At 44.2% G+C, this 12,515-nt stretch overlaps 1 protein-coding gene across 3 annotated transcripts in view; it reads right to left on the reverse strand.

Annotated features, from left to right (window-relative positions):
• Nucleotides 1-12,102, reverse strand: part of FITM2 (fat storage inducing transmembrane protein 2) — a 17,900-nt gene extending 5,798 nt beyond the window's left edge. For 2 of the 3 annotated variants that reach the window (XR_004371886.2, XM_032767338.2), the window contains exons 1-2: nucleotides 11,810-12,067; nucleotides 10,023-10,160 (exon numbers count right to left, since the gene is read on the reverse strand). Coding sequence is in view for 2 of the 3 variants with exons in the window: in XM_032767338.2 (XP_032623229.1) it covers nucleotides 10,023-10,160; nucleotides 11,810-11,982 (311 nt within the window). In the remaining variant the exon portion in view is untranslated. Of the gene's footprint in view, nucleotides 1-5,812; nucleotides 10,161-11,809 lie in introns of those variants that run through there. The other variant, XM_032767337.2, reaches the window with a different exon arrangement.
• Nucleotides 12,103-12,515: the final 413 nt, after the last annotated feature.

Consider the following 12,515-nt stretch of genomic DNA (forward strand, 5'->3'; position numbering starts at 1 on the left):
CAAACAGAGAGAGCACTCTTTCACCCCTCCACCCCGTCTTATACCTTTCTCTCCAAACCAACTCCTGGTGGTCAACAGAAAAGAAATCAACAGGTCTAAAAAGCAACAAAACTTTAATACACAGAAAAGAAAGAAAGAACAGAAGAACAATTCCTGTAACCTAATGTTAAGGAATACAGGGCTCCTAGTAGCAAATAGATAAACAATAGAAAAGGACTAAACAGCCTTATCCAAAACAATAAATTAAAGTACTTATAGCCAAATACACATAAAGACTCCACCAGCCAGATACACAGATGCAAATACAGCAAAACAATTTAAAAGACTATACTTTTGCTACCTTGTACTTACAACTGGGAAACAGAAGATAAGAAAGATTGGAAATAGATCCTCTCATAGCTGAGAGAGCACAGAACAGACAAAGACCCAAGATTAGAAGGACTGGAAATAGATCCTCTCATAGCTGAGAGAGCACAGAACAGACAAAGACCCAAGACCAACAAGACCCACAAAATCCCTCCCTTAAGCTTTGAAAAATCCGGTTTCCTGATTGGTCCTCTTGTCAGGTGTTTGGTTCTCTTTGTTAACCCTTTGCAGGTGAAAGAAACATTAACCCTTAGCTATCTGTTTATGACAGATGGGTAATTGGTTCATCACAGATCTATTGGTGTAGAGTTCTTTACCACTTACCAGGGAACTCAATCTGTAGCAACCAGGAAAGTGGAAGTGAATGGAAGCCACCGCCTGGAACTTGTCTGTATACTGAGGTCTAGCATTTTAGGTACACATAGCTTTGGTTGTAGCTCTCAAACACTCTAAAACGGATTGCTTTGCCTTCCGGTTCACCTTAACACTGACCAGTTCTTGTTTCCTAGACAGCAGCTTCAGTATAAACAGTAAACTAGTCTCTGAACTACTTCTCTGTTCATGTTTTGGCTGAGAATGAAATGCTCCTGCATTTGTCAGAATAGCAAAAAGTCATGGTTTAGTGTATGAGGAGGGAAAGTGGGTTCTGTTTCTGGCCCTGGGAGACCTTTGGCAAGTCATTTTACTCCTTCATGCCTCAGGTTACTCATCTGTAGCTTTGGGAGAAGAAAACTCAGCTACCTCACAGGGGTGTAGGGACTTTAATTTATGGGGTGGGAAGTGCCACATAGTTTCAAGAAAAACTTGTTCCTTTGGCCCAGTGCCACACCAAGGGTCAAATCCTCCCTTGAGGTGACCACTGAAATCAATTATAGTAACATAAGGGATACAATTGTCCCAAAGATTCAGCTCTGTCTTGATAACCCAGGGCAATACACTCGTGTGATCATCCATCTTGGATAAAGTCACGTGAATAAGGGAAGATGACGTAGCTTGACGAATAAAGAGTTAGATCACTTTCAGGATTTCAACATAGAGAAAAGCGCTAGGCTTACAGGTGAGACTAAGAAAGCTTCCTGCAAATGAGAGATGGGATCATCCTGAACGCCCTAAAAAGACCCATCATGCTTCCCAGGACATAAGATCAAAGCTCAGGAGTATTATTTACCCAGGCGACATAACGGGAAGTCAGTATGTGAGTGAAGACATGCTAAAGCTATTTCACAAGCAGATACAGCCCACTGACTGTAGCAGCAGCTATAGCCTTGCATGATCCCTTTCATGGGGCTTTTGCCAGTGGATTCATGCACAATAGTTCGTAGATCCACTGGCTACATGCCCACTCCTCCCCTGGCCTGCTCTCACACGCCAGTTCCTTGGCATTATTCTGCACCTCTTCTTATCTGTCATGGGCAGATACACTTGGTCCTACCTCACCACAGGGGACTTGACCAAATGATCCTTTATGGTCCCTTTCAGCCCTGCATGTCTATGATTCCGTGCCAGACTCAAAAAGGCCTGATGCCCAAAATATATTTAGTTTAAAAGGTGAGTCTGTCATGAACTGCTAGTGCCACTTGGCATCACAGACACTAGAGAGAAAAGTCCCTTCACTGCCCAGCCATCTAATCTATATCCGCTGCCCCACTCCTTTAACTAGCGCAGGACTATCCCTTGCAGTTTATTCTCCAGTCCTTCACACACCATAGGGGACAGTCAGCTGTGGTCTTCTTCTGCCCTGCTCTTTATTAAAGATGTTCCTAACAGTTGTATGAGAACATACTGGGACCCATGTCAGGATCGACACAGAGCTTCACAGCATTGTGTCTCTCCTACGACAAGTGATTTCAAACACTGCTTTGAGAAACCAGGGAGCAGGGACTAGCTCACTCCAGAAACAGGTAACATTTTGGAGGCATCATCCCAACTTTATGTATATAAATCCCCACCTCTAGGAGAACACACCCCTTAGCCTGTATCACTGGTAGAGCGAAAACACTCGGGCTTGAATAAGAGGTGATTCTAGAGGTGATCCACTGTCTGCAGAGTTGTTCCCTGGCTGCTACCGCTTTGCTAGTTCTTCCCCTTTCCTCACTGGATAGTAAAGAACCACCAAGACAATAACAGGCAGATTTTACCTGAGTGACAATCGGTATATTTAAACAAATGATTTCATAGGCATGCTACGGCGCTCACCAGCTCGTCTTTAGTGGATTTATCTTCACAATACCCCTCTGATGCGGGGAAATATTGTCATCCCCAGTTTGATGGGTGACAAACACAAAGAGTAATATTCTGGCTCTAGTGAATAAAGCCAAGGGGAATTTTGCCATTGCTTGCAATAGGGCCAGAATTTCAACCTAACTGACTTGCCTAAAATCAGTTGGTAAATCTGGGACAGAGCCAGGAACTGAAGCCAGTGCTCCTGAGGCTCAGGCCAGTGCTTTAAATTTAAGGCCAGCCTTCTTGTCTGTTGCAATAAAAAGAAACTTTCACACACAACTTGTGCTAATATTTCAAACTCTTTGAATCTGTTTACAATAACCAGATAACTTGATATATTGCAAATTATTATTAGCCTTTACAAAAGTACCAGCAGGGAGGATCCTTGCTCCTAAAACACTCTCCCCGCAACTCCCATTTGAATTACCCATAATCTTAAAAAATGAAATCACTTTGATTAGATTAAAAAAAAAAAATAGCGTTCCACACTGCTCCACAAACCAGACCAGAAAGAACAGGCTTTGACCATAGGCTGCAGGGACCATGGAGCCTGGAATGCAGGAGTCTTTGAAGAGCCACTGTCCATAAATACAAACCACAACTAAACTACTAAACATGAAGAAACAACAAGTGCTTGTTTCTGTGATCTATAAATAGAGACCATCCCAAGATGTGGAGGCTGCACTTTGAGTATCACTCCAAAGTAACAGCACATGATACTATTGCAGGGGAAACAGACCCCAAATTTGGGGTCAGAGCATGGGGTCCAAGGGACTGATTTGAAAACAAGGCTGGAGAAACAAAAAGATAGCAGGTTTCAGGGATTTAGTCTCACCCCTTTCTAAGATGAATCTGGTGCAGAGCTCAGTTGAGCCCCAGACCAGGAAGACAAGTTTCAAAGCACCATCCTTTCTCTAGTTCCATGATTTCCCTCTTTAAGGATGCAGCTAACCCCAGACACATCCCACACATTCCAAGCCATGGTCTGCTGAGCCCGTCACAGGCACCCTTACATCACCTGCAAGTCTCTCTTTAAAGGCACGAATACTTCAGGGGAAGGCTGTACAGACACGTAGCAGCATGAGGTTCAAGTAGGTTTGACTTCAAGTCAGGTTTGACTAACATTATGGAATAGGGATTAAATCCATAGCTGGTATAAACAGTCATTGCTCCATTGAATTCCACATAACAATGACAGTTTACCCCAGCTAAGAATCTCCCCTCTGATCTCTACAATTCATTATATTCTAGGACATGATTTGAAACACCACCCTCCTACACATGCAGAGATACACCTAGATTGGACATCAACAGAGGGCCTTAGAAATATGATAGATCAATTAGACTGTTATTCATATTTACCATCTCTTGTTTAACAGTTCAAGGCTCTTTCCAGACATGAGAGATATACAGTACAAGTGGTCTCTCGCTCATATTATGGCTCAGTTTACATAGGGTTGCAGTGAGCCCTAATGTTACATGTTTTTCTGTATATTTTTTATCCTGGATATTCAATTCTCTCTGTTCCCCAACTTTTATCCCATTGTATCCTTGTTGTGTGTTCAGTTTTAGCTCCAAAACATCCTTTCTGCGTCTAAGCAGCAACTAAATTTCCTGCTGAGCCTACTACCAATGGCCCCTCGTTATGCCAGCTACTACAGTGTACAATGGCCATTGTCCAAGATAACCAGAGCATCAGTCTCATCCAGTCCACCGAGAGTCACTACGTTTACCAGTGAGTACAGGGATCAGCCTAACAGAATATACAGCTGTGCAGGTGCACCGGAACAATCTGTATAGTAGGGGTGCTGAGAGCCATTGAACCAAACTGTAAACCCTGTACATGACTGAAACCACTCTAAGCTAGGGGTGTGGTAGCACCACCAGCACCTGTAGTTCCTGGACCCATGCAGCTGTGTGACCACGATGCTGGGCCAGCTGCAAGTGACATTCACCCTTTCTGCCAGGAATCCAGTGCATCTGTGATACAGCTCTGCACAGGGCATAACAGACCTATGGAATATCAGTACATTTCCATCCCATGCTAGCCCTGGGGTATTTTAGTTTAACTTTACAATTACTGCCTCAGCTGTTCATAAGGAGTATTGTTATCATAGTTCAGAGCTGCAAATGCTAACAATTTTCCACCTGATAGGCTGACAATATGCTTTAAAAATATGCTGAACAGAAAAAAAACCCTTTTATTAATAAATGGAGCTCTAAGCACTCAGGAGAAGCTATAAAAAGAGGAAGAGGAGTGTGAGTGAACAGAGACCGACTAGGCAGCTGATGGCAAAGAATTGAAAAAAAATAATGATCTCAGACAAGGTGCAGGAATACCATCACCTTCTGCTGCACAATCACTGAAAATGCTCACTCCCAACAGGAATGGCCTAGATTTTTCTGAAAAGTTGGGTGGACCACCACAGCACCTAGTTTGCCCATAAAAATGCACCCGGGGTCACAATCTGGCATCACCCAGAATTGTAATGCAGATGAATTACACCAGAGGTACGATTCTGTTATCACAAGCTCACTCCAGAAATAGAGGCTGACTCAAACCTGTTGGGTCGTCTGGGAAGGGAGGTGTCCGAACTGCACTACTCATACACAGACATCACTAAAAGGTTTTACGGTTACGGTATCAATAAATGGTCAGATCAAAAGTCTGGTCTAAACCCCAGTGTTTGAGGCTAGAGAGAAAAGTTTAATTTAGGGAGAAAAAAAAAAAAAGAAACTTAGGGGAGAAAAGAGAAAGCATCGAAACCCAGGTAGTTCTAGTTTTGTTTAAACCCTGACCTCTTGCCCAATTCTTATTGAAGACCTAAACTCTCCTCTGCCCCATGCTGGGATTCTGTTCTTCTCCATTATGATGTAAATAGATAAAACATGTTATTGGAAATGGTAATATGAAGTTAAATTAATCCCAAATCTTTTAAAACTTCCTATTTTGCTATTCCTCTTGTCCTTCCGTTCCTTAACAGGCCCTTGGCTAGGTGAAAGCTCTGAGATCTGGAATGCCTAAAAATCCAAAGTTATTTCTTTTAATGGCGTCATTACATAGCACCCCAAAAATATGCCACATCCTTAAAATATACAGAGTGAGGAATAAGCAAAAAGCTACTTTTAAAAATGTATTTTGTTTACTTTATTTGCGTATTGTAGTGGGATGATGACAAACAAAATTCCCTAAATAATTCCAAAGACACAGGAAACACAATACTGAATATAGGCAAGAGACTTTAATTCAGGAAGTCAAAACAAGGCTGTTATGAGTTACAATTTCATGATTACAATTGCTTCATATCATCATCCACTACAAGATTTGAATATTGTCCTCTCAAATACTTTTTCCAGGTTTTAGTTTTTAAAACTCAGGCAAATTCCAAATGTATTTCCAGCAAGTTCAAAGAAAAGATCTGTCCACTTGGCAGCAATCCACATCAAATCCAGCTGTTTAGAGTGGAGTTTTCTTCTCTGCTGCAAATTTACCCCAGATGTGGAGGGACTGGATTTTCATTCCAGTGGTAAATGTAAACTACACCCCCCCAAAAAGAGAAAAAAAATACGTGCACAGAAGATGATTTCCTGCCATTGAATTCCACAGACAGCTATTAAATTAACACTGAAAACGAAAAGGACGGGATCATCTGCCTGTGGTACAATCAAAAGGCACAAAAGAAAAGTTCCAAAGTCTGAACATAGCAAGTGAACTCTCTTAGTCAATGGTAAACGTGTGGCCTCTGTACTGAGACTGGACACCTAGCCACGAGATTGCCAAACATATTAGGAACGAATCCAGGCCCCACAGTGGGAGTTTTCCCATTGACTTCAATGGGGCCAAGTTTTCACTCTAGGTGCGCAAAGTGCAGGTGTATTACTAAGATAGTTTGCTCAAATGGGTATTTATGTGTAGACAATTACACAATCAGTCTGTACAGTGGACACATGTTAATGCTCATTTTGCTCATACCTCATATTTTTGAAAATTTGGGACCTACTCACATGTCTAAATACCACTGGAATTCTCAATGACAAACTGAAAAGTCTTATCCTGCAACACTTACTCACCAGATTAAGTGCTTACTCATGCAAGTAGTCCCATTAACTACATGGGCACAAGTAGCAGCAGTGGGCCCTTAATTTATCTTTAGAGGCTCTAGAAACTGAACCTCAACCACACAACGCCTTGTAAGTCCTCCAGGTGAATTTGATCAGTTACATTTGTCTAACATACTAGCACTGAGGTTACAGAAAAGTTTCAAGCATTTCCATATCCTATGCTATTCATTTTAATAATAAATAATAATAATAATAAACAGTTACTATGACACACTGGTTAGGTGAATGGAAGTGTTTGTAAACAGAGATTGCACAAAAATAGTATTTTCCAGAGGGGAAACTAATTTTAATTTAAGCTTTAACAGCCTGTCAGTTTAACTGCATAGTTTTTAATAATATTGGGGTTCTACTCGGGCCTTATCTACATGGGAACGTTACACCGGCATAATTTAAACAGATACAGTAAAACTGATATAACCCGTTTGTGGCCTCTCATATCAGTAGAAAGGCGTATAAAAATCAATAGACATCAGTTCAGGAAAGAACTGGACCTTGCGGTGCGTCTGCCCAGGAGTCTGGACTTTTAGCAGTTTTGTTTAAATCTATTGGGAAAAGGTTTAAGCTAAACCAAAATAAGAGTGTCCACACAGGGTTTCACATTAGTTTAACTATATCAGTTTAAATACTGATTTAAGTTAAAAGGATGCAACTCTGTCATGTAGACAAGGCGTCTGATAAAGCAGCTTAAAGGTGGTTTGACACAATGGATATGTCTACAATCTGAACTGGAGGTGTAATTTCCAGCTTGAAGAGATATACCTGCATTATCTCTGACTGATCTAGCACACTAAGAATAGTAGTGTAGCCACGGCAGCATGTTGAGCTAGCCTCCTGAGTATGTATGAGTCTTGGACAGAATCGTACTCGGGGTTGCTGCCACCTCCCGCCACCGGGCCTACACTTCTTTTTTTAGTGTGACAGCCTGAACGGAGCTAGTGCAGGTATGTCTCCTGGAGCTGGACATTACACCTCTGGCTCCAAGCGTAGACATACCCAAAGAACAACCCAAAACACACAGCTGAATCTCCTGAGACAGCCTGATCCTGAGATCTGCTTTGTGCCTTATGGGAGCTCCCGAGTACCCTCAACCATCATTTGATTCAAAGGAGACAGAGGGAAGTCAGCATTTCAAAGGATCAGGCCCCAAATGAGACATTAACCTGTTTGTATGTGCAGGATTGTCTCCCTCTCTGGCTAAGAAAGAAGTGTTAAGGTGGCAACATGAACATATTACGATCAGGGTATGGAACCCCTTGTCCTAAAGGCAGCAAAACACTTAACTCAGAATTAAGTGATGCAGAAAATTAGGTCCATTACTGTGCTACTAGAACTAGCTACAGTTTAGCAGACATACAGATGAGCTACCAAAAGCTTTTGATAGCCTGCTGGACGATTACTGCTGTAAAACTGATTTAGGTTTGTCTATCCCTGACATGAATAAGCCTTTTGTAAAACAAGATAATAAACTTTTTTAAACTAAAAATTATGCTAAATGTCCATCTCACATGAAGGACAGAACAGAGCCGTCCCAATTTGGACATCATAATAGGGTTTTGCTGGTTACCACTTTTTGCCACAACTTAGTATGCAATTAAAATAGCTTATTTGATGCCAACAAAAAGGTAAGAATAAATATTTCTTTAAGCATATTGCTATAGTACCCTTGGCAAACAGTATATTACATACAATCCCCAACAAACAGAATGATTCAAAATATAGTGGGTCCAGTCAGTGCACTTGTTACATGAGGCCAGAAATCCACGGGGCGTCTGAAAGGAACACATCAAAAACGTTTTTTTTTAAATTGCAAATACAAAATTTGCAACTTATAACAGCTGGGAAAAAAATCTTTTAAATCATTAACATTTTAGTATGAGCCAATTAACAGAGAATTGGGAGGAGTCGTCTTATTATCACATTTAACAAAACGTATCATCTTGCTATTTTTACAATTAGTGTCAAGAATAAAGGGGAAAATGGATTTTTTTTAAAATCAACTGAAGCAATAAAACTTATTTTTTAGGAATTCATTTTCAAAGACTGAGAGCAGCAGTCAATTTAAAGCTATGACCTAACAGACTTTGGGTCTCAAAAAAACAAAATCTCTCTTCTCGCTGCTGAATATACAGATGGCCAATTAAGATTCATGGGACGTGAAAGTATTTAACAATCTGGGAATGTGAGGCTTCACAACCCAGTTACATTCTGCTTTAATAAGTGCATTCTGATTGCCAATTAAAAGTCTGTTGCAATAGTTAGCACCATTACACTGCCCCAGGCACATTTGTAAAGTTTACAACTAGAGTATTCAAAAAGTCAGACTTAAAACCTAGCACAAGTTGTGGACCATGTGATATATTTTGTCTTAAAAAAAGATGGGGGTGGGGAAGAGAATGAAGAATTTCAGATCAGTGAAAGGTGTTGGCTTGACAGCCCTAAAGACCTCTGTCAGTGCTGGTTCCTCTGTTTATCGACAGAACACAGGTAGAGAGAGCATAGGTAGCAGTGCAGGCTTTCCTTACCAATAGGCCTCAAGCTTGCCCCAGCAGGACCCACAGGAAGGGAGAAGAGAATTCAGTCTCCAGGCGGGATCCAATCCTTGGCCTCTCTGCTCAGATATCAGTTAGGTGGCCAATTATACTCAATCATGGTTGGCAGTTCTGTGATATCAACATTTGCTCACTAGGAACCATATCATAGCCACAAGTCAGGCATCAGACTATTGGCTTTTCTTCCCATCCCCTTAAATATGCTATTTACTATTTAAATTTAAAAAAAAAGTAGCATTGGACAAATATTTCTGTATTTAAAACAAAATCTGAAACACAGAAACTTATCTGCTACAATTAGGCTTCTTTGAACTCAAGCTAGCGTTTTGGGGAGGAAGTCCAGGAGAAAAGGGTTTCAAGTACCAGAACCTGTATGTTCCATACCAGGCTGATAGACCCACTAGGGTGCCAAACAATTTTTGGGAGAAGTCATGGAAATATAGAGCAGTGCAAAAAAACATCCAGACCCAGATCAGGGTCAGAAAGCTCAAGGCAACAAACAGGGCATTGACCACTGCATGTAATCGTGGGCTCCGTTCAGTGTTCAGGACATGCAGCACAGCCATCTCCTCCACAATCATCAGAGCACAGTATGTTAGGAGGAAGGAGTGCCCTGAGATGTCAAAGCCATGCCAGAAGCCACCACCCTGGCGGCACTGCCACTTGCTGAGGTGCTCCTGGAACAGCACATCAAGTGCTGGTGATTTGTAGCAGCTGCCAGTGAAATCCTCTATGTGCAAGAAGAGACTAGTGCAGACATACCAGACCATGGTGCCCACCAGCAGGGTACTGATACGCCGCAGCATCTCCAGGACATTTCGGCTGAGACAGTAGTTGGTGATGGCAATGAAGGGTAACAGCAGCCAGAACGTCCAGGCCCAGGCCAATTTGACAAAATACCTGCCAGGGAGAAGCCAAAAGAGAAGTATAAATATATTAACCTTCAAATCAGCAAAGAAGGGGTAGGGATTAGGGGTGTACATGAAAGAGGTTTCTAAATTACATCATTAACAGCTATTTACCTTATTTACACAGCACCCAACACCACAGCATCTAATCTAGAAACCTAGAGAACAGAAGTTCTTAAGCTTCCAAGTGACAGCCAAATAGACTGTCTTGTGGACATATCCCTCCCTCTTTTTGACTGTCTGGACGAGCTCCCCTGCCCTCCAATCCACAATAGATTTACATCCCCATGACAACTACAATTGCTAATGTGAAAAAGCAGTATCAATAACCTGGGTGTTGGGGGGGGGGGGGGGGGATATGTGATACAGCATGGCCAGAGGGCAGCATAAGAGTGTTAGCAGGGGGGGGGGGGGGCGTTGCACACTTTGCTGCTCCTGTAGGCTCCACTCATTTGTATACACCAGGGGCCCTTTGCATCCTTCCATTTTCCCCTACAAGTTCCCTATGGGCCGCTCTCCCAACTCCAGGGATTCTCTGCAACCCCCCCACGCTCACTTTGGGGATTCTGTGTGATCCCCCATTCCTCCCAAACCGAGAGCTCTGTTTACTCTCTCTTCCCCTCATCCCAGGGGCTGCCTATTATCATTATTTCATTTCTTTCTGTCTGGAGAAAAGTCATTCGGGGTGTCAACACATTAAACTATTAATGAACAGAGATGAGACAAGAATATTGTTATGCTAGAAGGTATTAATTGTTGCCATCAACCAGTTCTTTGATCTACTGACAATTACAGAGAGACTTAAAAATATGGCAGGGGCTTCAAGTGTCCTCCATTTTTTCAACATTCACAAGTTATTGCATTATAGAACCAAACAGACAAATGCCATCAAACTGAACGTAAGACCTTCCAAGCTTGGCCAAATATTTAATGTGTTTTAGGAGCTACAAGAAAGGAGGAGAGTCAGCACCATCTGATCTAATCGCTCTCAGATTCTGTCCCCAAGTCTCCATGCCAATTTCTGGGGCTCTACAACTATGTTTTTTCTATTTAAAAAATATGTCTCCCTGTTTCTGAGTGGAAGATCCAAACAGACAAAACTGATCTGCAATACCAGGGAAAGACTAACAGAGTGACAATGACTGCACACAAAAGGCTGCCAGATGTACAATGTAAAAGGCAGAGCTATTTTCTCTTTCGTCTCTGTCTTTCACAGGACCCTCAGGGATGACGGTAACACCAATAGGTACAGCATGACTATTAGGCTCACGGGCCCCTTTAATGCTGTTGCTCACAGACGGACGGTGCTGGCTGGCCAGCTGCATAGGGCTCCCCTGCCCCCGTGTCCTACGAACAACCAGGCCCCACAGGAGGAGCGTGTTATGCGTGTCCTGACTCTAGGATCCTTCTGCAGCCCTGCATGGAGGGAGTCACATATGCACTGCTGGTGTGCCACCTTGTCCTCCACCACTACAGGGCCGCCTGGGGCTGGGGCCACTTGGATCAGGGCTCAACCAGCCCCCCCCCGAGCCATACACCACCCAGCAGGGTCACTCATACCCCCAGCCCTGTCCTCCTAGGCCACCCGCCCCACCCCAGCAGGCTCAGGCCCCGCCCCCTCCCGTAGCCCCGCCCCCTCACATGTTGAGCAGGTTGCGCTTGCTGCTCATGTAGGAGTCGGGCAGCAGCGCTAGCGCCTTCAGGAGGGAGCCGCCCAGCATGAGGCCCAGCAGGCCCCAGGGCAGCCACCGCCGCATCGAGCTCCGCACCAGGGAGGTGCGCAGGGGCCGGGCGCAGCGATCCAGCAGCTCCATCGCGACGACGCTCGCTCCCACCGTCACTCCCGCCGCAGCGGCAGCCGCACGAAACCACCGCGCTGCTCCGGCGGCGCCTGCCTGCCCCTACCGCCCGCCGCACTGCGTCACCGCGTGTGCGTACATGCGTCACGACGCCCTGCTCTTACTGGAGTCCAGGGTCCAAGGGCGCCGGCGCCATCTAGCGGCTATAGAGGGCCAACGCCAGCCCGCCCGAGGGAGCTCAAGGCGCTTCTTACCGAGCTGCTTGTTTGTGACAGGCGGCGTCGCGTATTTATCTCGGGAGACTGGGCAGCTTTGCCAGGTGGTGCCGATCGGGTCTGGTCAGTACCCGCCGCTGCCCGGCTGTGCCCGCCTCGTGCAAGAGCAGGAGGGGCCGCGCCCGGGCGAGTCCACACCCCGCCACCCGGTGACCGGCTCCCGTCAGTAGGCTTCAGAGTGAACAGGCCGGGCTCTGGGGGGCGGCTGGCGGGCCGCGTGTCCCGTCCCTCAGGCCCAGGGAGCCGTCATTATCTTCATCACAAGGCAGATTG

The sequence above is a fragment of the Chelonoidis abingdonii genome, chromosome 14 (assembly GCF_003597395.2).
Source record: "Chelonoidis abingdonii isolate Lonesome George chromosome 14, CheloAbing_2.0, whole genome shotgun sequence".
NCBI lineage: Eukaryota > Metazoa > Chordata > Testudines > Testudinidae > Chelonoidis > Chelonoidis abingdonii.